Below are 27505 nucleotides of genomic sequence, written 5' to 3' on the forward strand. Positions count from 1 at the left end.
AGGGCAACAGGGGCTGCTATGAGGAGAAAAACAAGTCTTGGAGCAGGAGGGTCTCTTGTCCGCGGGGGGAGATCACACCCTCATTTCTGTCTCTGAGAATTCAGCGGGGAGAGACCGGCATCCTCTCAATGGAGGCCAGGTGCAGGGCTGCTTTCTGGTCCTTTCTGTGGCCTGAGGATTGGGAGGGCAGGGATGTGGTGCTCAGGGGCCAGCTTGAAAGGGCTGACCTTGGAGAATGGAGCAGCAGAACCCCACAGACCCGGTGAGCTCCAAGTGTTGGAGGGCATCTCGTCTCGTGTTTTCTAAATTGCTGGTCATGATCTAGTGGTGGGTCATAATAGCAATTTAGTAGGTCAAAAAAATGGGAAAACACACACACACTCATGTATAAGGAAGCATCAGAGGTATTAGGTAAGCAGAAGCATTGTTTCAAGAAACTGTGCACTAGGGCTCCAAGAAAATGTATCCTTTAGGATGAATCTTAAGCTAAATGGTTTATGAAGCACAGCTGTAGTTCACTTCGGAGATGTGGAAATGACACAGAGAGGGACAGTGACATGCCCAAAGTCACACAGTAGCAGAGGCAGAAACTGAATCCCCTGGGCCTGACATGGGCTTTGTGCAGGGAAGCAGAGCCACGAGTGGCCGGGCAAGATGGAGGACCTTCTGGCAAATTCTGGTTTAATTTGGATTGTGGGGAGGGGCAGCCAAAATAAAATCCAAACTTCTTTTGTCTGCACCTAGCTAATTCTGGCAAAACCGAGATAGAAATTGTCTTGATAATTAATTTCCACCAGGATTGTCTAGATTTAGGGGAAGGGGCACAGGAGGGCACTTGGGGAGATGGTGGTTAGCCTATCCCAAACTTGAAAAGAGCCCCAGGAAAGCCCATGACCTGTTCCCAGCCTCCCTTACCACTCAGCCACACTACGACTCCCTATTCATTTGTAGTACTCTAGCGAGGATGTGTGAAGCCCCACAGGGCGCTCCCACCATCCCAGCCTCCCAGGGACTCCGGGTCTTCGCTTTTACAGCGATCCCGTTCTAAGGTGATGAACCAGACGTGAAAACAAAGAGAAGGAGGCTAAGAAGAGATGGTGGTTAGTGTTCCAGGAGCGTTCCACACAGGACGGCTGGCTGCCTACTTAAGCTGCGTGGCCAGGGAAGGCCTCTCTGAAGAGACCTTGAGTTTTAGGAGAGAACTTGTTCAGGGGACAGTATTCCTGGGGGACAAAAGCACTGGTGCAAGAGCCCTGAGGCGGGACTAAGCTTGAAGCATCATAAACTACCAAGGCCTGAGTGGCCATGCTAAGAAGCCTGCCTGGGAGGAAGACCCAGAGGTGAGCAGTAGCCAGATCATACAGGGACAAGGGTTTTCGATTGCACTCTATGCTTGAGGAAGAAATGCTGGAGGATTTTAAACAGGCAGTGATATAATCTCTGAGGGCAGATACCTAACCCACTGCTAGTAAACAGTAGGTGCCTAATAAATACTTGTTGATTGGAGTTAAACAGGAAACACTTCTCTTTCCACGGCTGGAAATGCAACTCCTCTGAGGCCAAAGAGCAGAGGGAAGGGGCCCAGGGAGAAGGGTCAGAGGTCAGTGGACCCAACCACTAAAGGTACTGACCTGGGGAGATCCAGGTTCTTGACTAGCTAGGCTTTGTCCTCCAGCAGAGGCAGGAAAAACGACACAACACAGAAAAGGGGGGCTAGAAGGATGGGGGAGAGGAGACCATAAAACCCCCGAAGTGATTCTACACCTTTTTCCCTTGGAAAAAAAAAAAAAAGCTTTTTGGAAAGGCTGTAAATTTTTTTTACACCAACCTCATAAAAATGACATCGGCGCATTCTCAAATTAGAACCATTAAAATGAAAACCAGCAGTGCACTGATACAGGCAGGCCCACGTGGGTGGGAGACTCAGAGCCCGGGTACACAGCCGGGTTTCAGGCCCCCTTCCCCACCAAGGCCACCAAGGGCTTCCCTGCCCCAGGAGATGAGAATGAACAAGTGACCCAGAGGCTCCGAAGCCAGGAAAGGAGCTCCTCTCCGGCTCCCTGGTTCCCTCCCTGGATCTGGAAGCAGGGAAACAGAGCAGGGTGGTAGTAGCCCTGCCTGTCCCCCGCCCCTCACCCACTGCTTGCTTGGGCACCTCCCAGACCTGCCTCAGCTGCCCACCAGCCACTGTGGGCTCTCCAGAAGCACGTCTCTTTCCAGGTCCAGAGCCACTGTGAGCCCAGCCATGACCCTGACGCTAGTGCTTCTGCAGGAGACTCAAGTGTGGGACACAGAGCGGTGCATGTGGGGGCAGGCAAGTCCCTTCCCAAGGAATCCCCCTGGGGCTGCTCAGAATCAAGGCCTTCCACTGACCCGCTGAGGGGTGGCCCTCCCCACTTTAACCTTTCACACTCAGAAGAGGAAACATTCAAGCACCCCTCCCCCAAGTTCTCCCCTGTCCCCAAGCTCTGGATGGATCAGTACCCACAAGAACCCTGGCATAAAAAGGGGGTGGGAGAGAGACAGAGAGAGTGTCAGAATTCCATACCAAAAGGGAAAGCTGGGGGTAAGGTGGGCTGGCTCCCTCCTAGTCCCAGAAAAGCAGGACGCTGGGGGTTCCTTTTCCTGTGCCCGGACCCTCTCCTCTGCCTTTCCCACCCGCCTCTGCCCTGACACAGACACATAAAACAAGGGTGGCCTTCAGCTTAGCAACCCAGGACTCGGACAAGACGTGGGGAGTTAAGGGCCTCTCCCCCCACGACCCCTATGACCTGGGTGGCGGCCTTCTTCCCAGCCCTCTATGTCCTGGTGGCGGCAAGTCCGCTAGATGCTGCAGCTGCTGGGAGTCAAGGGCTTCACAGACAGGTTCCTAAGTCTCCCCTCCAGGGAGTTGGGGCCCCCATTCTCCCTCCAGGTCCCCAGCACCTCCTGGGGGAGAGTGTCATCCTAACTAAAAGAAAAGAGCAGAGTCCACAAGGTGTGAGACTGGAGAGGAGGAGTAAGTAGGGTCTGGGGGCATGAGTCCCAAGGAGAAATCGGCCCCTGACCTGAGGACTAAAGACCACTGTTGACAGTGTGTGTGATGTGGGGGTATGTGTGCTAATTCACCCCATAAGCCTCCTCTTCCCATCCCGTCCCCCTAGGTAGCTTGGACAGAGGAGGGCCAGACGCAGGAGGGGAACAAAAATATCTTCCATTCTTCTTTTCCTCCATGCCCTGACATCCCCCCATCTCTTAGGTGGGGGTGAGTTAAAAGCCCATTAATGTGCAGAGCCCCCCAACCCCTCTGAATGTCCTCACAGGATGTGAACAGGGTGGGATTTGGCCCCGGTTGTCACAGCAACTGCAGTGGGAGTTCCCAGACGCTAGGCAACCCTCCTGTGACCCTCACTGACCTGTCACCCCCGAAACGAGAGGACAATGGAAGTGCAGGCTCCAGAGACCCAGGACGCCTTTCAGCGCTGCCGCCAGCAGCTCTGGCAGCCCCCACCCCGCCAGCTCAGCCCTCCCAGCCCCCCTGGGCCAGGGGGGCCAGGCCATGGCCCCAAGGCCTCTTGAGGCCCGCCGCCTCCCACACTTGTCCCAACCCTCACTGCTCCCCATCAGAGCCCAAAGGGTTTCTGTGCTGTCCCTGGGGAACCCCCCCATCCCCGTCCTGGGGACATTTCATCCAGGTGAAATCAGATTAGGATAAGATGCAAGAACAACCTTCAAAGAAAAAAACCCTCAGAGGGAAAACAGGAGCAGAAGGAGCAATGAGGAAGGAGACTTTGCTGGGTGAAGGAAGGGGATGGGTGCACAGCTGGCGTGTCTACTGGGTCTAGGGTATTCTTGAATAGCAGCTGGGGTCATCAGCTCCAGCTGGCCAGCAGGGAGCCCGATGTAAATAAGGCTCCAGGCATGTTTGCTGAATGAATGCACACTCCCAGGCCTCCTGCACTGAGAGCCTTCCCACAGTCGGTTCCCCGTAAGGGGGCGAGACTGGAGAGCTGGTGCAAGCCCTAAGGACAGCGTGGAGGTGGTGGGGCTCTGCCACTCAGCAGACAGGGGCTTGAGAGGTGGAGGTGGGGGCCTTGGCTGCTGGGAGAAGGGGACAGCCAGGTGGGGACCCTCTCTCTAGTCAGACAGGGCCTGGCAGCCCAGCCATGTGACCCCCCACCCCCATCCTCAGCCTCTGTTTGAACAAGCTCCGGGCCTGCTGTTGCATGGAAACGGTGCCTGCTCTTGTTCCAAAGTGATGCGGCTGCCCTCTTCAGCACTGTTTGTCTCAGCCTCCAGTCCTGTCACTGGCCTGACTTCTGACTCGCCCTGTTTATCTCCCTCCCCTCTGTCAACTCATTACTCCCAAAGGCCAAGCCTGCATTTCCAGGGCTTGTTTATCCAGAGTGGAGGCAGAGAGACCAGCAGACGGAAAGAGGGAGAGGGGCTTGGAGGCCCAAGGAGACCTGAGGAGGAGGAATGGGAATAGTGCACAGCCTGCACACCTGCCCTCGACCTCCCTCCTCTAGAGTGGCTACTTAGGGCCTGCGGGCTGTGTTGTTTTTGTTTGTCTAAGAGCTTTTAGGGCTGGGGATGGAATGCTCTCAGGCACTCAGCAACGGACGTTTATTTAGCATCTGCTATGTTCCAGGCCTCACTCCTTCCATTTCCGATAGGGGACTGTGTGACGGGGGATCAGCCAAAAGGAGACTGTGCTGAGCTCTAGCTGCAGCTGTCCCCGTGTCACCAAGCCCAGTCAGTGTCCCCTGATCTGCAGAATGGGAATCATAACACCCACATCCCAGGGCTGGCACGGTGATTAAGTGGCCCATGTATGAGAAAGACCCAAAGCACCAAATGGAGGCAAGGTTATTGGTTTGTTTGTCCTCAAAGGACTTCCTGGTTGAGGCCCAGCAGAGGAAGGAGGAACCCACTGGGCCAGGCTTTCTTTTCTACAGTTAATCTACCCCACCAATAGTCAGGAACATTTGTTGTTGGGGGGTACCAGAAAGCGTTACCCCGGAAACTTCCCCCAAAGCCTGGCTCATAGACTGGGGCTAGAAGGACGGGCCACAGACTTTCCTGTTAATTGAAAAAAACTTATCATTTTAGTTTTGTGGGGTTCTTTCAGAGTTCGGAGCCAACAGAACTTTTTAAGTCTATTTCCCTTGGCCCCAGGCCCCAGGCCCATAGTGAGCCCAAACGGCTAAAACGGCCCTCCGCCTGCCTCCAAATCTCCACCCCGGTTTATTTGTGAAACAGATATAGGATTTTCCAGGACTTTGGGATACTCCCCAAAACAAACAGGAATAACCTGAACATGGAATATAGATGGCAAAACATGGCTTGTGTGTGATGCAGAGTGAAGAAACCGGACCAGTGCAGAAAGTTCTGTCTCTCCCCAGCCCACACATGGCCCCAGTTTACAGATAATCTGTGTTCACCCTGCAGTTGAAAAATAATTGTTTAAAAGACACTTTCCAGTGTCAGTAGTTCCCGAGTTCGTCCCATCCCCCACCACATTCAAAACCTTTCCTAAGCCCTGTGTACACAGAGGTGGTGGAAGGGAAGAGGTGGTTATAAAAAATGGGTGGCCTTGGGAGATTTCTGGTGGGTGTGTCTTGTTATTATTTTCATAAGGGTCAGATGTGGCCCTTTGACCTTCTGTCCCCAGTAGATGTCACAAACTCTGGTCTCTTCCCCAGAGATCCTGCTTGTTAGCAAGCCTTGGGAGATGCCAGCAAATTCCCAAGGGCTATCTCCCCAGGGGAAGGTGACAGGTCTCCAAGGTCTGTAAGAGGAAATGATTTCTGAAGTCCTCAGTTCTGTGAGCATCTACATGGGCCACTCGGTGTGTGCAGACTTCAAGCTCAAATCACACCTGATCCTAAAAATCCTATGCTTTAGGCATCCAGGCGGCCAGGGCTCAGGGTGGGGCCCAGGACCTCGACAAGGTTGCACAGCTGGTTAAGGGACTGGCTGGGACTTAACCCGGGTTGGTTCAGTTTCTGTGTTAATGGTGGCTGACCAGCTCCAGGCAGGGAGCCGGCTTCGGATGGTGCAGCTCCCAGTCTGACCTCCATTCCACAGAGAGTGGTGGGAAAGGGCCCCTGAGGAGCTTATGGAGTTGGGGGAGGAGCTCCACGTTGAGCCTGGGAGAGAACACCAGGGCAAGGTGGGAATACACATCTGTGTACACTTGAAGCAGGGGTGGGGATGTGGGTGGGGACGTGACTCTTCCCAGCAGAGCCCCCAAGGGGCAGTGCCATCGGTGAGCTCGGAGGAGCAATCAAATAAGAGGAGAATCCCAAGGCCAAGGCTGGCTGGGCCGGTTCTCCTGAACTTGTCAAGCATGATTCTCCCTTTTTCCAGGGGTGGGGCTGTGGGACCAGGACCTGGGGCCCCTGCTCTGTCATCACCAACCAGGCTTCCCACCCCAGGGCCTCTCAAACTTTAGCGGCTGGTCTTGAACTCCTGAACTCTGAAGTTTAGGGTGAAATGATGGAGGGGGGAGAAAGGGAAGGGGGAGGCAGATAGGGATTCCCAGCCTGACCCCTAAAAATGGAGGCCTGCCGTTGCCTCCTACCCTTGGCCTTTTCCTAGCTGCTTTGGACTCTGGTGCCTGGAAGCTTAATTTCTTCACAGCTTGGATTAGGGGCCCAGGCAGCGAAGGCGGTGGGGGAGATTTTACAGTACAAAGAAAGTGAAGATACCCCTGTATACACAGCCCCTTCCTCCAAGGGGTCTCCCTCCCGCAACCCTGTTCACTTAGCCAATGTGCAGGAGGAGAGCACAAACACACATTCTCACGCTCTTCTCCAGGAGTCTCTCTGTCTTTGTGGATATTCCTGAGACGGGTCCAAGCTTCCTGACCTCTGGGCCTCCTGGGTCCCACTTGTCTCTCCTGGGAGCGCCACTCTCCCCCTGCCTTTGGATGGTCACTGGTGTGGGAGGGCGCAGAGGGAGTCCCTGGAGGCTGGATCTTTTCAAGAGGGTTACAAGTGAGGCTGCTTGGCAGAAGCCTGGGACCCATGTCGCCAGAAAGAGAGTGGGAAGTGGCCCGGCAGAGCCCCTCTGCTCCTCGGGGTTGCCAGGGAGGGGCGCCCGCTCCTACCTGTTGCTGCTGGAAGTGCAGCAGCTCTGCCGGGCTCATCTCGCCGTTGCTGTCTGGGCCCGCCGCCGAGTCCCTGCCCGGGCCGCCTCCGCCAGAGCCCGCCGCCCCGGCCCCACCGCCGCCGCCACCACCGCCATCGGTCTGCCCAGAGATGCTGCCCACGCCGTTCTGGCCAGAGGGAGCCGACCTGATTGTCTCCGAGGCGGATTCCACCATCATGTCGCTCTAACGGGACCTGGAGGGGGAGGAGAGACATGGGGGAGGGGCTGAGGCTCAAACAGGGACTCGGGCAACGGGGGCAGCCACCCAAGCCCCTCTATCCCCAAACAACACACCTCCACCGCTTAACAGCCCCCTGCCCCCCAATCCTAGGGCATCTCTTCCTCCTTAACTTCCTCGAAGCGGTTCCTAGGACCCCTTTCGAGGTGCGGCCCCCTCCCGATGTCATCCTCTCCCTAGGCTGGGGGAAGGGGCAGCTCCAGACTGAAGCTGAGGCTGCCCCACTGCCCTCCTCCCCCACATTTTCTGGACTTCTAGGAGACTTTGGCCAGGAAGGGGAGGAGGTGATGTCTTCACCCTTGCTCCTGGGGAGGGTGAGGTAGGGAATTACCCCCCCCCCCCCCCCCCCCCCACCCCCCGCCCGCACCTTGTGTTGGCCTCTCCCTCCAGGCTGGGGAAGCTAGCATGCCGCTAGGATATCATCCCGCTAGGATAGCAAAGCACGGAGGAGCTATTCACTGGGACCAAACATATTGCTGAGCCTGCCCCCCCCAACTAGTAATGACCTCTGTGTGTGTTCCCCACAGACAGAGACTTCCCCAGGGCAGGGCCTCCTTACAGGGTCTCTTCCCCTGGGACCCAGAAAGGCTCTAATCCACACTTGTCCCACAAATGTGATTGTCCTTTGCCCAGCACCTACTGGGAGCCACTCAAATGGGCCTGGAGCTGGGTGGTGAAGGCAGCCAGTGGTTCCACTTCTCTGACCTGCCATTCTAAAGCCCTGGCCAAAAGCAGACACTCCATAACATTTACTATTTCTATTAGCACCATGATTCCTTCTCACAAAGATGGTGAGAGATAGTTATTATCATCCAGATTTTACAGATGGAAAAACTGAGGGTCCAGACAGTTCAGGGCAAAGGGTCAAGGCCTGAATCTTGTGCCCTCCCCTCCCTCCCCAGCTACTTCTCCAGGGGTGGAAGCATTCCAAGAAAGAGAGGGTATGTTTGCAACGGTCAAAGGTAGCCAGGAGAAGGCCTGGGATTCCTTCTATCACTCAAGGAGGGTCCAACATCTGCTAGGGGGAGAGGGGGGATGGGTGTGTGTGTGCGCGCACGCGTGCACATACACACATACTGTGATGCAAATGGAGGCCTTTAGTATACCCCGCTGCTCTCCAAGTCTGGAGTGTCCCCATTTCCCAGCTATCCCCGAAGCCACAGCCCCTTGACAGGAACATGCATTGAAGTCAAAAGGGACCTGGCTGATACCCACCACTGTTTTGTTTTGTTTTTTTTAAATTTTTTATTTCTTTTCAGCGTAACAGTATTCATTGTTTTTGCACCGCACCCACCACTGATCTTTGACAGAGTCTTAAACTCCCTAAACCTCAGGGTATCTGGCTGGCTCAGTCAGAAGAACATGTGACTTTTGATCTCTGGGTCATGAGTATGAGCCCCATGTTGGGTGCACAGATTACTTAAATAAATTAACTTAAAAAAAAAAAAAAACCTCCCCAAACTTTGGTTTCCTTGTCAGTAGTAGAGCAGTTAATCTTAGCCTCTTGGAGTCCTGCGAGGAGTAAGTAAAACAGGGCGTGTAAAACCACCTTGCAGCAGGTAAGCTCCGATCCATGCCTTCTCCACCTGCCTTATTTGTAAGGGTGAGGACTCTAAGGCTTTGGGAGGCCCAAGACTTGGCCCAAATCACGCAGAGGTCAAGGGACCTAGGAAGGTAGCCAGTGTTCCTTCTTTCTTCCCTTTCTGATCCCCTTTTGGCCTAGGCAGACCCAGGATCGCAGGGTCTCCCAATAGGCAGTGGATGAGCAGACCAGAGAGGCTGGATCATTTCCCTAGTTCCTTCCCCAAGGTGGCCGCTCCCAAGAGCATCTCCCTCCTGCCAGGGAAATTCTCTCCCTTCACTCCGGAAGAACTCTTTCCCCCTGCCTTGGCTGGGCCAAAACTTGCTGTTTCTGTTGGGAGGAGTGTGAGGGTCTGGGGGCGCATGACGGGGACAGAGAGGTGTTAAGGGTCCATGGGGAGCCCAACGGTCACATGTGCCACATCGCTGCTCCTGTGCCCCTCTCCGTCTGTGACTCTAGGTATCTTTGTCGTAATGGATTGATCTGTGTGGCCTCCTGGGTGACCGTATGCTGCTAGGGTATCCCATGTCTGTGCGTGTCTGTGTGTTTCCAAGGGCTTGTCCCCCCACCGCCCACCCCCCAGCTGCTGTTCCCACTCCTGAGTTCCAAGAGGAGGTGGGCCAGGGCGAGGGTGAGGTTGGGGGTGATGGTTCGGAAGAGATTGAGCACTTGGGCCCAGGCCTTAATGGCCATGTCAGCCCGAGGGCCAGTGGCTGCCAAATGATGAATGGGGTGGGCGCCATCCTCCACCCGTCAGAGCACAGGGCCCCAGCCCCCTCCTCCAAGCCACCCACCCTGATCCCTGGCAGTGGCCTACAGAGCACCTTCCCCCACTCAGGCCTGGGGCTCAGCTACACATAAGGGGGATGGGGAGACAGCAGGGGCCCACTCTGCTCGCTCTCCCCCAACCCTGGCCCTGCTGGGGGTGGAGAGCAGCTGCCTGCCTTGATTCCAAGTCTAGCTTTTCTGAGATCTGAGAACTCCTGGGCCCCAGGGGACAAAGACCAGAGCCTCAGGGGTGCCTGTGTGTGCACAGGAGAAAGGAAAGAGAATCCAGCAGTTCCTTCCCTGGGTAAGGGAGAGTGCCTCCCCTTCCAACACTCACACACACACCATAAAGTTGTAGATCAGACAGCAAGTTTGGAAAAAGGGAGAAGAAAGGAATGAGGCTGCAAACAGAGGTGTCCCTTTCTTTTCTGTCTTTTTATGGGGGGGGTACAGAGCGACACCCAGTGTACAACATAATTGCTGCAATGTGGCGTGTAATAATAGCTATTCAAGGGCCGATCATTCATATTAAACAGGGTGAAGCAAGCCTCTCATTTGCATGCTTGAGATTATATGCATTTGAAAAGTCATTTCCGCAGGGTGTATGAATGGCATTAATTCCCATGTGGCACGCTCTGCCCTCTCCTGGGGCTTTCACCTCCTTCGTTGCTCCCACCCGCCCACCAACATGCACCCAAACCTGCATGTCTTCCCAGGAATCTCCACACCCGCACCTTCCCTGCCCTGGGACATCTGCCTTCTGAGGATGAGCACACCAGTAGCCTCACGCCTCCTGCCCATCTCTCCACTGGGTGTTGCGATAGCAATGGGGTGTCCTCTACCTTGTGGGTGTGCAGACTCTGGGGGCTGGGGCAGGCTGGGGTGGGGGGGAAGTTGGTGGTGCTGGAGGCAGGCCTTGATAGCAGTGCCCTGAGAACCTGGACCCTGGCTAGGAGAAGGCAGGGGCCTGGGCTCAGCCACCACCAGCTGTGAATCCTCTATCTTCCTCCTTTGGGCCTCAGTTTCCCTATCTCTACATGAAGGGGTGGTCCTGGAAGTCTTTTTGGTCTTGGAAATTTCCAGGAGTAAAACTCCCTAGTCCAGCATGTGCACATGAAGCCACAGTGTTCTAGTGGCCGGTTGGAGCCCCTGATGGCCCATCAGAGTCACGGCTGTGGTCCCTTGCCCAAGCGATCCACCTTATGTGGACCTTAGCTGCTTCCTCTGGGACCGGGGTGGAGGGGCACCCTCCAAGAGCTTTCTCCTCCCTTCACTCCTGCCCCTCCCCCTCTCACCACACACTCCTCCCCCAGTCACCCATTTCCCCAGAAAAGAGCAGCTGACACCTGGAGAAGAAGAGAGCTCCAGGAAAGAGACCATCTGGTTTCAAGGGCCAGCTGTGTGACTTTGGGCAAGTCACTACCCCTTGCCCAAGTCACCTGGCTGGCCTTTCTTCCTCTATACAGCATGTCAGGAGGGGGTAATTAGGTCTTTCTAGGATTCGCTAAAATTGAGGCCCTCATCCCGAACCCACCCCAGCCTTTCCTGACCCCTCTTCTACCACCTCTTGGGGACAAGTGAAAGTGTCTGAGGCCGAATTGTTTTAGGTGGTCAAGGACTTCTCTCGGGCTCTAGTCCCATCTTTAGGCAGGTCCCCAGTCTCCCATCTCTCAGGGAACCCCTTGGGGACTCAGGGCACCTCAGAGCCTTGAGCCAGGCCCCAAAGTTCCCGCAGACGCCTTCAAAAGGAAGGAAGCTGGGTCAAAGCCGCAGCCTCCTCTTCCGCTCTGGGGGAGGCTGTGGGGCCACCGGGGGCTCCCACTTCCCCTGAGGCTCCTGGCCCTTCGAAGAACCCTGGTGGGCATGCCACAGGGGACGCCTCCTAGTAACTTTCCTGGTCGGTCTGGTCCCCTCCCAGGACAGAAGTGACGAGGTCTACCCATCTTGAGGCTAAAAGGAGAACCCAAGGACTAGGGTGTTTTGAGTGAGGAAGGGCGGGGAGCCCCACACGCCGAGAAACCTTTGTGCCTTTTCCGCGGGCACATATGGTCTAGGGAGTATTAATTACCCTAGCTTTTTAATTAACAATCGTTTAATCTGAGCCGTAACATTTGCCACGACACCCTGTGCCTCGCCGTGAACCCGCGCCGCCCGCCCTGCCAACTCATCAATTAATTTTTATTGACGTTTTCTTCCCCAAACAGGCACAATACCAGGGTTTTCCAATTAACACCTCCGCGATCTCTAATTAGCGCAATTAACAGACTGATGGATGCCCGGAGTTTACCCGCGGGGGGCGGGGGGTGGCGGGGGCGGGGCAGCCCCTAGCGCACACGTGCACGCAGCGCAGCTGGACAGCTGCTGCACCCCAGCTCTAACCAGAGCAAGGCCCGTGGGGGCATGACCACAGGTAACCCGCACCCGCAGCAAGGGTGGTGGTTCAAGTTGAAACAAGTAGTCATAGTTTCCAGCCCTCCGCAAACGCACAATCTCGGTCGGGGAAAGAGCCGAGAACCTGAGCCTTAAAGTTGGGAAACGTGGCATCTAACCCCCGGTCTGTCACCAACTTGCTGGGGCACTTGGGCCCAAGTTCATTACCCCCTTTTCTCCTCCGCATGATGGGGGAAACTAGATTATATATTTATTATATATATATATATATATAATATACATATATTATAATATATAGTATAATAGTATAGCCCTGTCGACTTCCAAGAAAGCTCAGGAAGCCAACAGCAAAAAAAGACAGATGAAGCTTTTGTCAAAGGGAGAACAAAATGGGCCAAAACCTTAAGCCAGAGGATCTCAAACTTGAATGCATCAGAATGCCCTTGGAGGGCTTGTCAGAACACAGACTGCTGGGCCTGAGGCCTGGAGTTTCTGATTCAGTAGGTCTGAGAATCTTCTTTTCTAAAAAGTTCCCAAGTGATGTTAGTGCTGCTCATCAAGACCACAGGTCTCCTCAGTGATGACTACTGACTTTAGTTTATGAGCTGCCTCGTGGCCAAAATGAGATAATTCATGTCCAAGGCCATTTATTCATTCAACATGGATTTAGTGCCTGATTAAGACAGACAACAGGTAGGTAGGGGGTGGCGCCTAGCTAGCCTGGTTGGTAAAGCATTCAACTCTTGATCTCAGGGTGGTGAATTCAAGTCTCACAGTGGGCACGGAGCTTACTTTAAAAAAGGCGGGGAGGGGGAGCCTGGGTGGCTCAGTGGGTTAAGCCTCTGCCTTTGGCCTAGGTCATGATCTCGGGGTCCTGGGATCCAGCCCCCACATCAGGCTCTCTGCTCAGCAGGGAGCCTGCTTCCCCCTCTGACTCTCTGCCTGCCTCTCTGTCTGCTTGTGATCTGTCAAATAAATAAATAAAATCTTAAAAAAAAAAACAAAAAAACAAAGACAAACCCTGAGGATCTATCCTGCAGGACTGCAAGACACCGGAATTTGGTCCCTACCCTCTGCTGGTTTCCAAATCTTGAACAAACCAGTGCAGCAGTGCCCTAGATACTTTGAGGGTAATTTATAATAATGGGGGGGTCCTGTTCACCCCAACCCCTTTTCACTGGGTAAATCTGGCATTGTCTTTTTGAAAATTTAGCCACTAGTAGAGTTTTGGCCGTGAACGAAGTCATGCTTCTTTCTCCTCCAGTGGACAGCCAAGAGCGTATAGCACCAGCAGTGACCCTCATCCATTCACTGGTCCCCCGGAAACTTAAGCATGTACAGTGTGCCAGGCTGTGTGTGTGGGCAGACCCGAGCAGAACAGGGCCCAGGCCCTAAGTGCTGGAGCTCATGGTTTCCATGAGGGGAGGCAGATGATAAATAAGGACACAAATAAGTAGATAAGCTTACATAAAGAAAGTAGGTTCCATCAAATGTGAGTACAGGGAATAAGCAGGGGACTCTAACTTAATGGGGGGTGGGGGTGGGAGTGCAGGGAAGGCCTTCTCTTGGAGGAAATGGCATTTATGTTCAGAGATGAAAGGTGATTAGATGCTGGCCAGGTAAAATGTACACTGAATTCAGGGCAAACAGCACAGGCAAAGGCCCATATTTTATGAGAGGTTGCTGCTTTCAGATTTTTCCAGAGCTAAAAGTCTTTGAAATGGACACATTGCTAGATTCCATAAAAAGATGTGGGTGCCAGAGAGAACAGAGCACGAAGACGCATTATATTTCCTATTTACTTTCCCTATCTTTCTAGCTGTCCTGCTATCAGATCTTACCTGTGTCAGGGACATAAGGCAGAGGGCTTTCCAGAGCAATAAGCACCGACATCACAAGTAACAGAAGAATGCTTCCCAATCTGTCCTCCAAAGGCGTGGGGATCCCCCCTCCCTCGTTCAGCTCAGGCCCCAAAGGAACACTGACTCAGGCTACCGGAAGAAGCGAGGGTTTGGGTAGCAGCCACTTTTGGCCTTGGCCCTCCTTAGCCAGCCACACTCATTTGTCATCCTACCTGCGGACCAATTTCTGGTCTCTTATCTCTTGTATGGAGAGCACTGAGCAGTGAGGTCACCAGACTGAGCCTTGGCGACCTTATTTGTCTTATGGGACTAATACCAATAAACCTTCCTTTCAGGGTTGCCGTGATTGCAAACAGAATACACTGCATGAAAAAGCCATTCAGAGAAGGGCGGTTACTATGATTATGGGGGCCCAGAAAGTCCTGCTACACCTCAACTCTGAGTGGGCTAGGGTTTGTGATTCTATTATCCTCTCATCACAGCCCTTAGTTCAGCATTTGCAGAAAGTGAGGCAGGACCCACGGGTTAGGATGTCTCTAGCTCCAAAGTGAGTCCCTAAACCAGAGCAGGGTGAATCACATCGTATCTGGCTTTCTGATTACGCCTACAGTGTCTTGTCCCAGTAGATGGGGCTCTCTTGAGTTCCAGAAAAAGGTTAATCCCTCTCTAAGCCCATGCTGTCCCTGTACTTTGGGACTCTCCTTTGTGTGGGTCAGAGGCAGGCACCCTAGGCTTCCCTCTGTACTCCCAAGATTCTCCAGAAATGACACATTAGCAGGCACACGCCCCGATGTTAGGGACCATTCAAGACCTTTCCACACAAAATTTCAGGGCCTGAGGAACTTAGGGCAAGTGGCAGGGTGAGGACATGCCTCTCTAAAAGGTGGCAACAAGGATGCCTGGGTGACTCAGTCAGTTAAGCGTCTGCCTTCGGCTCAGGTCATGATCTCAGGGTCTGGGGTTGGAGCTGTGTGGGGCTCCTTGCTCAGCAGGGAGCCTGCTTCTCCATCTGCCCCTCTGCCCCCCTGCCCCCAGGAACACATGCACTCTCCGGTCTCTCAAATAAATAAATAACATCATTTAAAAATAAATAAACAAAAGGTGACAATAAGTCCCTGATTTGTAAGGTGAACCACCATCCTGTGCTGCTTCAAGTTCTCTCCCAAGTTTCAAGTAACTCCATTTTTTAATCTTAAAAGTAACAGACACCTTGGTAGAAAATTTTGAAGAGAGAAAAAAAAAGTATAAAGAAAAAAAAGTAATACCCATAATTGTGCCACCCAGAAAGCTAGCCTTTGGGATCCACCCCCTTCCAGTCAGTTCATTTTCACTCTCTTCGGCATATAAACATTTAAAAAGTGAAATTGGGGTCATAATCTGTACCTGATTTGAACTTTCCTATTTTTCCACTCACCACTTACTATCATAACCATTTCCACATGACATCAAATATTTTAAGCAACAGTTTTTAGTGGTCACATAGTTGCTCGAATGGGCTGCACGTTCCAGAATTTATTTAACCAATCCCCTACAGTTGGACATCCAGACTATACCTTTTTTTTTTTTAAACTATGATGCTGCAATAAACACCCTTATAGGAAAGCAATACTCGACATTTCTACCTTTCTAACTATTTGCTTAAGATACATGTTTAGGTAGAACCGTGTTTTTTTTTTTTTTTAGAACTGTGTAATTTTAAGGCTGTTAATACATTTATTCCCTAATTGATGTCTATAAAATTTGCACCAATTTTATCCTCCATTCGGCAATATACCCACATCCTCGAGGACTCATGAGCCCCTCACCTTTTTAGCATTTTCCCTCCATTCTCCTCAGGTCTGTTTCCAGAAGATTCTCAGATCCTGCATAGGGCTTTCAAAAAGCAACGCTATAGACCCTGTCAAACTTGGGTGAGTTTAGAGGGTACACAGCAGGCTCGTGGGCCTCTGCCTGCAACTAATACTGAACACAGACAGGGCTATGGGCATAAAGAGGGAACAAAACACAGCCCCTGCTGTTGGGAGGCTTACAGGTTGGTGGAAGAGAAAGACAGACACCCAGGCAAACACAGTGTTAAGAAAAATACCCAATACGTAGGCTGCACCCTGTGTCAAATAAATTGGACTCTGGGGAGTAGGACCCAGGCATGGATAATTTAAAAATCTTGTCCAAGTATCCTAAACGTCACTTGCAGCCGGCGCCTGGGTGCCTCAGCAGGTTAAGCGTCTGCCTTCAGTTTGGGTCATGATCTCAGGGTCCTGGGATTGAGCCCTGCATGGGGGGCTCACTGTTCAGCGGGCAGTCATCTTCTCCCTCTGCTTCTGCTCTTCCTCCCACTAGTGCTCTTTCCCTCTCTCTCTCTTAAGTAAATAAAAAAATAAAATCTTACACTTCAATTGCAGCCAGGGTTGAGAGCCTCTACTCTTTATGGTGCACAACTTTACAAACGTTATGTTACATTGACACTGGGGGGCTGGCTGTGGGTGCCTAGAGGGAATGTGGACACTCTGGGAAGGCTCTTCTGGTGGGAGGTGACTTCTAAGCTGAGTCACAAGGAAGAGAAGCCTGGGCACACAGTTTGTGACTATATTTTATTTTAATAACAACCACTCTACTCACAGAGTCCCCTCCACTCTTCTACACACAACCTGGTGTTCATTTGACAGATAAAGAGGGAAGGACACTTTGAGGATGCTTACTGACTTGACAAGTTTACCTGGCTGCTAGGAGGCTGAGCCCAACAGAAACCCTACAGCTCTCCTGACTCCCAAATCAGTGTTCTTCTCCTGAATCCCACCTCAGAGGTCATTAAGGCTCGGAGGGCAGTCATTCTGGAATCTCCCTGGAATCTGAACCTTTCCTCACCACTGGCCCCACCGCCAGTGTCCTTTCCATCCACTCGGGCCCTGAAATGCTCCCACCAGGCCCTAGCAAGGTGGCCTCCCTCAACACTCCTTCCTAGAACCACACCAAGAGGAAGAATTAACAATTAAAAAAAAAAAAAAGAAAGAAAGAAAAAGGAAAGAGAACCAAAGATCCCACTCCATCTCATTAAGAAAGTAAACATAAGAGCCATCTAAGTGTCTAATTAAGCTTCTAATTAGTCCCTGCTTGTTACTAATGCAAATTAGATTACTCCGCTTAACTACAGCATGTCCACAACACCCTTGTTAATTGCGGCCTTTTGAAATTAAATTACTCCCTAATTAGCATATCAAAGCCATTGATTCGGAGCTGGGAAAGATGAGGGCAAGAGAAGCCGAATGCCAAGTTTGGTTAATCAGAGACGGCTAATTAAATAGTGACGTGTTATGTGGGGGGGCCCCCGCTGGTTAAGGGGAGGGGGCGACTCATCCAGGGCTTGAGTGGCCATCTGGAGCCTGGTTCTGGTAGTGCCCTTGGCACCAGGGGGCTCCCGTGAGCAAAGGAGGGGCTTCAGCCAGCCTGGGACACACCATGGGGTCTGGCCCTTCCTGGGGTCCCTGACTGCTTCCTGCCCCACCTGCCCCTGACCAGCCCTGGGCCCTCTCTCTGTCTCCCCGATGACGTTCACGTGTGGCATTTACAGGGATCTTGGGGACCAACTCAAGGGGCATCCAGAACACACCCACATCTGAATATATAAGCATCAGCATCCTTCCCCCTCTTGCCCTGTTCCAAAATGAGTTTCAGAAAGGTGACTTCTGGGGCGCCTGGGTGGCTCAGTGGGTTAAGCCTCTGCCTTCGGTTCAGGTCATGATCTCAGGGTCCTGGGATCGAGCCCTACATCGGGCTCTCTGCTCAGCGGGGAGCCTGCTTCCCCCTCTCCCTCTGCCTGCCTCTCTGCCTACTTGTGACCTCTCTCTATGTCAAATAAATAAATAAAATCTTAAAAAAAAAAAAAAAAGAAAGGTGACTTCTGCCCAGTTCCTCTCTTGTTGCCACGTGAGATGGGCTGCTTTCAGCTTAGGACAGGCTCCTGGAGACACAAAACCCTATAATCCCCTCCGTGGTCAGAAACGGGACAATTATCCACCCCCCTCACCAGTTTTGAACAGTGTGTGGGAATTCACCTGAGGTCGCGGTGTCCTTAAAGGTCTTCTCTGAGCTCTAGTAAAGGCCTTGAAGAGTCTCTCAGGCCACCCCCCTTCCCCCAGTTCCTCCTTGGAGAGTACAGAGGACCGGTGAAATCTCCAAGACAGAATTACTACCCAAAATGCCCTCGGGGGCTAGGCCCGTCACCTAGGAGGCCAGGTGAGGAGCGCAGGACACTCAATCCGAGTGTGTCCCTACCACACGCAGAAATGCAGGCTGAGAGTGATGGGGTCTGGGTGTTTCAAAAGAAGCCAAAGTGGGGATATCTGTGTGAAACGTACCCTTGTAATAAGCTTTGTGTGCATCAACAAAACTCCTAAGGGGTGAAGTTGGTCAATTTGTGACCTCAGCCCTTATGGCCAGCATTCCAGAGAAGCACGTTTCAGTTAGCTGTGTGACCCTGGGCAAGTTACATGACCTCTCCAGGCCCGGATCCCTCACCATTAATTGAGAGTAATACAGATCATCACCTGGACAATCTCCCAGGGCTGTCCTGAGGAGCAGGACAAGGGAAGGTATGTGGAACAGCAAGGCACAGCTCCCAAGTCAGGGTCTGGTAACCACTTAGTTGTACCCTGTACCGGCCACATCCCCCTCCCAGATTGGGATGTCTTCTAGAACCTTCCTTCTTCATCTCTCATTTACCTTCTTGTTCCTGCAGATGCCCAACTTTGCTCTTGGGTGGCTAGGAGGTACCACACATCTGTGCCCGCTGCCCCTTCACTGAGCAGATCAGCCCTGGCAGGGGCAACAGCTCCTAATCACCTCCTCTAAAATAGATGAAACTTTCACAAGGACAAAATCCTGCTGGCTGACAGGCCCCTAGCCTGGCCCTCCAGTATCGCCTCCTCCAACTAGGGTGTGTGTGTCTAGTGGGGGAGGCTCCTTGCTGTCTGTCCCTAGCTCTCCCTCCCCCAGTCCTCCTCTCCAAGTTTCTCACCAGCAGCCCCTGGAGTACACAGGGTCAGGGTCAGGGCCAAATTCCCCAAGGCTGAGGTTCTGTTGATTTACAGAGGGACGGAAGAGGGCCCAGGGGAGAGGAACCCCCACATGGCCCCCTCCTCAGCTCAGGAAGGGTGAATCCCAGGCAGTGCCCCGTCCATGGGTACCCATCCAAGCCAAACTGGGCAAAAGGATTCACAGCGGTGGCTTTATTTTAGAAAATAAGTGGAATTATGAGCAAGGCAGAAACAGAGAAATGGGGAGGGGGTGAGGCTGTCCTGATGTGAGGGGGAGGGCAGACCAGCGGCACACCAGCGGCACACCAGGGCCAAGCCGCCGCCCGCCTCGCTGAGCTCTCTCTCCCAACGAGATTCAATTAATTGATAACAAGAGGCATCAAATTAATTTCTGGAGGATGTGAGATTCTGATGAAGGGAAATCTCGTCGATGGAGATCGGGCAGGAGGGGGCGGGCAGCACCCCCTTTTAATCAGGCTCCGCTGCCTAATTGGGAAGGGAGGAACCTTGCCTGGGCCGCGGGCCGCCTGCCCCGCACTCCACAGCGCCCCTTTCGGGAAGGAGCCGCGGAGGCAGGAGGCTCCCGCCGCGGTGAACAAAGGGAGAGTGCGCGGAGACCTTCCGGTTCTCCTCTGGCCTGACGCCCAACCCGGAGCTTCGGCCCGGGGAAGCCCGGGAGAAGAGACTGCCGGTGTTCCCAGTTGTGCAGTTAGGAAAACCTTGGCCCAGAAAGAAGTGGGCCATGCCTAAAGTCTTACACGGGATTAGGAAGTTGGTAGCAGCGGGCGTACGGGTGACTCTGGTCAGTGAATCCAGACCTTGTTTACCACCCAGACCTGCGGGTCCGCCCCAAGTAAGAGGAGTGTAGCCCTCGGGGAGGAGGCGGCCCTTCCACTGGCTAAAGGACCAGCAGCCCCCTCTTTCAACATTTTCTAGACCCCGGGGCACTGGGCAGAGTGGGTCCTGAGTCCCAGGCTGTGTCTCGGGTGCTCTGGCCCTGATGCAGCATCCTGGAGCTGAGAGATTAAGGAGTTTCCTGCAACTTGCACAGATGCGCTCGAAGAAGCTCCAGGCAATGCTGGCGAGGCAAGCAACCCACAGCAAGTGCAGTGAGCTCGGAGGGAAGGCCAGTAGCCCTGGCTCTCCAGGGGGATGATTCTGGAGGCTTCCCCTAAGTCGACCAACTCTGCATTCTTAAGATCCGACCTGACCTTCGCAAGCACTTCCTGCTCGGATCCAGTGATATGGGAAGCCTTGAGAAGATAGGGAGCTTCTCCACGCTGAGCGCTTTGCTCCCCAGACGCTTACAGCTGCAGCCACTCCCTGGGTCTCCCACAAATCCCACCGTTCAATCTCTACCCAAAATTCTCCCCAGCCTGCACGCCCTTCCTCGCAGGGTGCAGATGCACATCTGGCCTGGGAACCCCTGAAGGAAAGCAGGAAGTACACCGCTACCCTTTTTTGGGACCAATTTCTTTCAGCCTGGGTCTCCCGGAAGTGTGGGCTCCAGAGCTGCGCAACTCAGTTCGAGGGAGCTCATCGGGTTGAGGAACCCAGAAAGGGAGCCCACTCGCCCACCGCCCCCCAGTTTCCCTTCACACAGCACAGACCTCCTGAGGGCCCTCCCAGGCTAGCAGAGGCATCCTGTTGCCACGGCCCCCCAATGTCATACCAGAGCCCTGCTTCCAGGGCTATCTGAAAGATCAGCCCTGTGGTGTTTGCTCCATTTCTGATTGTCCAAGTTGCAATCGAGTCACCTCTTATTAAACCTCTTCCCTCAACCCTCAAGTTTGCCACAGCACACACTAAGCGCTCCACAATGGTTTTGGCTTGGACAGCAGTCCTCCTGGTCTCCATTCCAAGTCACCCTGCCCTTAAGTTGCTGTCCTTTGTCCCTCCTCTACTACTGGTGAGAATTCTAGGTAACTTCACCTGCTGACCCTGACTACCTTGAACAAATGCCAAAGGGTCGCTACTCCACACATTCCAACTTTATGTGTGAGGAAAACCAACCATCTCGTCCCCACCCACCCTGCCCCCATTTTGCAAGGTAGCCCAGGTCAGGTTTCATCGGAATCAGCTGGGAGTGGGAGAAAACCCCAGCTACCTCTATCCAGCCCTACCAATGAGCCCCGTGCGCCTCAGGCCCCAGCTCTGGAGGCTGCAAGTGGGCAGAGGACTGGGACCTATGAGGTCAGCAGAGCTACCAGGATTCTGGGCACAGGCTGCATGGCTCTGGCCAGGGTGGGGAGAGGGTGCGGGGCTGCACTGGAGTGAGGGACAGCCTGGCAAAGACCCGAAAGGAGGAGGCCTGGGATGGGGATCAAGGAAAGGAAGAACATCCGCTATGCCCAGGCCTGGATGGCCCCCCTGAGGCACAGGACATTTTGATGCATGCACTTTCCCTGCTGGGAGCTCTCCATTTCTAGCTCAGGACCCTGAGTTTAGGCTCTGTGAGGGGCCCACTGGGTGCCATCTCACCAGACCACTGCATGCGCAGCCATAGGGCTTGGAAGTAAAGGGTTCCTGCTGTGATTCCACGATCACCCATGGCGGGACTGGGTGAAGGGGTCCATTCCCATGGAGAATCCAGGAAGGCAATGCTGAAAAAGCCAGGAACTTTAGGCTGAAGTCGAGTATTTTTTTGCTTCTTTGAGATGATCCATCCACAGGTAGGTCCCGAAGTGATCTAAGACTGGTGGCTGAACTTCTCTCTTCCATAAGACTGTGTAGGCTGGGGTTCCAAACCCCAGAAGTCTCCCTTTCTGGAGGTGGTGCCAGCCATTTTCCTCCTCTCACTCGGGGGAATTATCCCTTGCATTTTCTTTTGTCTCCATGAGCATCTTAAAAGGGTGGTGCGGGTGTGTGTGTGTGTGTGTGTGTGTGTGTGTGTGTTGGGGGGTAACATATGACTGCATCATTCCAGGGTCATGTGGAGGTGGGAAATGCCAGGTTCTGAACCTAGACCCTCCCTTAAAGGGAAGGCAGGAGGAGAAAACACAGCCTTCTCACCCGGAGTGCCGAGGGGGGCAGCCCAGGCCTGAGTCTGTAAAGGGGCGAGGGCAGGAGCTGAGAAGCCCTTCTGTCCCCTCCTTTCTCCCTTCCCCACAGCAGAGGCTCAAGCCCAGCTGGTTGTACTGGGAGTTAGGAGCCCCACATTTTAGCCGCAGCTCTCCCACTGACCGGCTGTGTAACCTCAGACAAGTTGCTTCTTCTCTTTGGGCTTCATTTCCCCCAGCTCGTGAAATGGAAGTTCAAACACAAGCATTTCCAACATTCAGTCCAGCGTGCGTCCTGGCAATGCTCAGAGTCTCATAATAAAAACCACTCCTCGGTCAGAGCTAGGTACCTTACATTCAACTCCCAAATGGACTCTCTAAGGTGGTTATTATTGACCCATTTTACACAGAGGAAAACTGAGGTTCCAAGAGCTTAATTAAGTTCCCCCGGAGTCCCATCATGGCTGGCGGGGTCCAAAACCTTGTCCACCCTAACCCATGTTCTGCCTTGGGCTGGCCCAAGTTCCTTGCCCCGGGCTCCGGAGTTCTGGAACCAAGTCCAAGGAAACCACTTTGGCTGGTGGAATCCTGTCAAAAGTAGCACCTGCTGGGCCTTGGTTCTGGGGAAGCTGGGAGAGTTGAAAGATCATGAAGAGATGCTGTGTGGAACTCTGTGGGTAGAAGAAATTCTTATTTTGCGTGCTTTGTGCTATCAGGAAAGTAAAGTCATTGCGCTGGGGACAGACGTGGGGGGTTTGCATTTCAGCTGGAAAGACAGGCAAACTACCAAGGCAGGGGCACAGAGAAGGGTTAGGATGTCGGGAGAGAGGGTACGGCCAGGCCAGGTATGGCAGAGCACCAGGGCCTTCTAGAGATGACCTGCCCTTTCCGCCACAGCTCACACTTCTCCCTCTGAAACAGACACCCTGCTCCCACTCTCTTCTCCCTGATGTGACATCTTGTCTGTCTCGCCTACCTGGGCAACAGGAGGATCAGAGCCTCTTGCTTGGGCTCTCTAGTGCCCAGCAGGGGACCTGCCCACACAGAGCAGGGGCTCAGCAAACACTTGGGGGAATTACTGGATCAAAGGAAGCCCCCCCCCCACCAAGTCTCGATGCCTTCTCCCACCCCTACCCCAAGGAAGAAGTGTGTTTGGAGTAGGGGCCCAGCAGGATATGCACATTCCTGGCAAGAAGGGACCTACCTGCTGGCAGCCAGAAAGGAAGTTTCTGGCCAAAGGCAGGGGAAAGGGGGTGGGGGTATCAGTGTCTAGGTTGGAGAAGGGCCCAACCTGCCCTACCCCTGGCATTCCCCAGCGTTGGTGTCAGGCCTTTCTCTCCCCAGGGCTCAGGGGTTCCCCAACTCCATAACTCCTGGGAAACCTGCCCAGGACTGGGAGAAGGATAGAAAACCCCACCCAGACACCCAATGGCTTAGTGCCAAGAGGGACGGTTCCCATGGTCTCCCCTAACTCAGGGCTAAGGTTGGGGACCAGGGTAAGGTAGTAGGCTGAGGGTCTGGGAGCAGAGTCCCATCCTACTGGGGTCCTGGGTATGTTTGGGGGACTGTGCCCCCACAGCACCCTCTCCTCCCCATGCTACCTTGCCTGGCTGACAAAAGTGGGAGCAACACCAGACAGGGAGTGCTCCCCGCCCCCCCTTCCCGAGGCACATCCCCGCTTTTGAGAGGCTCAGATCTAAAGCAGCCAGAGCAAGCCAGCCATCCAGGTGCCTACAGCAGTCCCGGGCCCTTCCTCCAGCCTGCCAGGTGACAAAGAACCCCAGAACCCGGGCAAGACAAAGTTTCTCAAGTTTAAAACAAAACAAAACAAGCCTGCAGACCTCCCATTCCCCAAAGCAATTTTCTGCCTGTTTGTGTGGGGACTGTCTGAGGCAAGGGCTGTCTGAAGCAAGTGTGTCTCTCATTTGGGCAGCTGAGATGTGGCCATCCCTGCCTTTCCCGCCCCTGTGACCACCCGCTGGCTCACCAGGAGTCAGGGGCTTTAAATGCCTGGCGCTAGAATCGTTTAGTCCTGGTTTTCTGCTGAAAGTAAGTTTCTGGGTTCACATTCTCAGTGTCGAGTCTGGGTTACCCACTGCGCTCTCGGGTGGGACTGGTCAGACCCTCCCACTGCTACAGGCCTTTTAGCGGTCCTGTTGCACCTTCTTTCTGCGTGGGAGATGGGGGCACCCTGGCCAGTCTCTGGCTCCAACCCCTGCTGTCCTTCAAGCTTTACTCCCAGGGCCCTCAATCCCAGACCCAATACAGTTCGCCCTGGGACAATCCAGGCGGTGCTTGAAAAGGGGGATGAAGATGCTGTAAAAACCCGCATTGGCCAAAATGCTCCTGGGCTTTCTCAGGAACCGCAGGGATGACAGCTTCAGACTCGGGTTTGCTCTTTAATCCCCGCATCTGAACCCCTGCTCCAGACTCCGCGGCCAATCTGCAGGGAGATCCGGTGTTGGGGTGCGAGAAACAAGGTGATCTCCAGACGCCTTAAACCCCAGATGCCTTAAACCCCAGACGCGGAGGGAGCGAGGAAATCTGCCAGGCGGGGGTTAAGAGAAGCTGGACTGCCAAGGTTTGAGCCGGGCGCTCTATAGGCTCAGGGTCTCCTTGTTCCCATATCATCTTCCCTACAACCTAGAGGGTCCGGGAGGGACGCGGCCGTGTTCACGAGGTCGCCCCAGTTGTAGGAAGGCATCCGCAGCCGTTAGGGCCTCTGTCTCAGAATCCGCGTCCCGCGAAATCACACTGTCCTTTGCCGGGGAGGCCGGGACTCCGGGTCGCTCAGGACGCACCACATTCTAGCGCCACAGGCTTTGCCCGGGCTCAATCCCAAGTTAGTCTGGCGTTGACGCGGAGCGCGGGGTCGGACCGCCGCCGGGGTGACTGCCGGTCAGAGAGGTGTCCGTGGGGGGCCGTCGGGAGGAGACACTGGGGTCGGCAGTCTGAGGGGCGTCCTGCTTGGTTACTCGGGAACCCTCTTCCCTGGGGGCCTCGGAACCCTGCTGCTGCCCATCCTTTCCCCCCCAACATGGTGAGGCGGTTGGGGGTGGGGGTGGCTCTCCCCAAATGCGGTGAATAAAGGTATCTGCCGGGTCCGTCCCCCGCCCTCCAGCACAGGCGCCGTTTCCAGACGCTTTTAAGTCCCCAAGAAGTTTTCCGCTCTATCTGCGAGCTGGCCGAGCCATGGGGGGACCGGGTTGACTGGCCCCGGAACCTCCAAGGCGCGAGCCCAGCAAAACAAGTCCCCTTCTCACCAGAGGCGACGCGGCGGGTGAGACCGCTGTTCCCCCCCCACCCCCAATCTGCCTCCGGCGCTTCTTGGGGAATCCTGGACAGACTGGGGTTGGGTTGGGGGAGGTCGCGCCACCACTTCCCTCCCCAGCTCAGGAAAGTCCGGGCCGGGAAGTACTCTTTGTTTGACTCGGGCGGGGGCCGGGTTGGGGGGGTCGCGCCCCCTTACACCCTACTCCCTGCCGCCAGGCCGGGAGGGGGCGGGGCCCAGATTCTGGGGGAAGGGCGGGCCTCAGTAGCCTTTCCAACCCCCCCTCCCCGCCGACCTCCGGCTGCCCCCACCTCCCGCCGCCCCGCCGTAGCCCCCACCTGTTCCCAAGGCGGCTGTGGGCCGCGGGGGCCCAGGCCGGGGGCGGGGTGTGGTGGCGGCGCGGGGTCAGGGCGCCGCTGCCGGCCCCGGCTGGAACAAAGTGCGCCGGCCTGGGCCCGGCTCCTCCCGGCGCCCGGCGCGGCTCCGGCGGGCAGTTTGCAAACACAAAGTGAGCCAGCGAGCGGCCGAGAGAGTGCGCGAGCTAGGGAGTTGGTCTGGTCGCCGGCCCAGCCCCCACCCGCGTCCCCGGGCTCGGCCCGCCACCTACCTGTCCGGCCCGGCCGCTCCGTGCGGGCTCCGGCCCGTCAGCCCGCGCGGGGCATGGGGCTCGCTCGGGTCGCAGCCCGGGCCCGCGGCCGCCCGCTGGGGCTGCCCCTCCGCGCCTCCCGGCGCCGCGCAGCTCCCGGGCGTCCTCCCTCCGCGCCGCGCCGCGCCGGCCGCCGCGCGCCCTAGCCCCGCCGGGGCATCGCACTTTGTGGGTAGCTTGGCTCGCTCCGGCGGCGGTGCTCCTCCTTCCCGGTGCTCCCGCGACGCTTGTTCGCTCGCTCCGGCTCCGGGGCTCCGGGACCCCGGCGTCCCCGCCCCCGGCCCAGCCCTGGTTCCGGCCCGGGCTCCTCCCCGCCGCGCCGCCGCCGCCTGCGCCGCGCCCTCCTCGCGGGCTGGGGGCTCCGTCCCGGCCGCCGGTTGCGCTGTCCGGTCCGCAGGGGCGGCCGGCTCCGGAGTCCGAGGGGCTGCGACTGAGCCCGGAATGCGAGTGGCTGCGAGCGGGCGGCGCGCGGGCGGGGCGGGAGGGGGCGGGGGACGCGGGCTGGAAAGGGAAGGAGGGAGCGCGCGGAGAGAGCCGGGGAGGAGGGAGCGAGCGAGCGAGCGAGCGAGCTAGCCGTGGAGGGAGGGGAGACCAACTTCTAGCGCTACCATAATTCGCCTAAAGCAGGTGCAGCCGCTTTCACCGGGCCAGGCCGCCGCGGCGAGCGAGAGAAGACCACGTGGACCGAACTTTAGGGGAAGAAAAGTGGGGACTTGGGAAGAAGACACGGGGCTGCGGACCTGAGAAGGGGGAGGTGGAGAGACCCCAGGGATTCTCCCTGCCCTCGCGAATTCTGTGGCGCGCTCTGCAAACCCCAGCTTTTCCCCGGAGTCTGGAGGTATGGCCGAGCCCTGCTCCCACACGGTTCATTGGTTCCCGGCGGGCTGCGCTCGGCGCGGGGAGTGGCCGGGGGCCCTGATCCCGGAGCCGGTGTAGGGCCCGAGTCCTTCCTTGCTTCTTTCCTGATCCCCACTGCGTGGGGGCTGGGGGTGAGCTTTCTGAATCGGGGGTAGGGGAGGTGGGGAGGCTTCTTCTGGGCATTGTGAACCCTTACCCCGGGCGCGCGCTGACTCCCTTACCGGAAGGGGAATTTCCCAGAAAGTGCTCTGAGAACCGGTGAAGAAGGGGCCCAAAGCCGGATACACGCGGGCAAAGCGAAGTGCAAAGTCGAGGCAATTATCCGGACAAATCGGATTGCAAACAAAACTCAATGTCTTTGCCTGGGGGCTGGGAGGGACAGTGGTGGTGGCAGTGGCGTGGGTTGGGTTGGGGCGGAGGCGGGGGTGGGGGAGTCCGGATGGGGAAAGGCCCGAGTTCCAAGGCGGAGGGGTATGTTGGTAGCAGACGCCCGTGGAAACCTGAATAAAGCCTCCACTTCCAAAACATCTGTCTGTCTCCGTGTGTTACAGGTGGGGAGAAGTGAAAGACACCCCCTGCCCCAGATCTTCAAGGAATACCCTGAGGGCCCTGCTGTGGGAGGAGGACAGGAAGGCAGTGGCTCCTGAAAGCTTTTCTGGCCAGAGCACCTGAGGCAGGAGGAGAAGGGCAGACACGTTGGTGCCCCCGTGGAGTGTGAGCTGG

General features: G+C 55.3%; 1 protein-coding gene across 3 annotated transcripts in view; it reads right to left on the reverse strand.

The window, feature by feature from the left end:
- Positions 1 to 26397, reverse strand: part of FOXP4 (forkhead box P4) — a 51383-nt gene extending 24986 nt beyond the window's left edge. Inside the window, exons 1-2 of one of the 3 annotated variants that reach the window (XM_032862224.1) lie at positions 25886 to 26397; positions 7094 to 7328 (exon numbers count right to left, since the gene is read on the reverse strand). In XM_032862224.1, the coding sequence (XP_032718115.1) occupies positions 7094 to 7312 (219 nt within the window). In that variant the 5' untranslated portion in view covers positions 7313 to 7328; positions 25886 to 26397. The remainder of the gene's footprint in view (positions 1 to 7093; positions 7329 to 25885) is intronic. The other 2 variants (XM_032862223.1, XM_032862222.1) reach the window with 2 other exon arrangements.
- Positions 26398 to 27505: the final 1108 nt, after the last annotated feature.

The sequence above is a fragment of the Lontra canadensis genome, unplaced genomic scaffold (assembly GCF_010015895.1).
Source record: "Lontra canadensis isolate GAN:19392208 unplaced genomic scaffold, GSC_riverotter_1.0 scaffold23, whole genome shotgun sequence".
NCBI lineage: Eukaryota > Metazoa > Chordata > Mammalia > Carnivora > Mustelidae > Lontra > Lontra canadensis.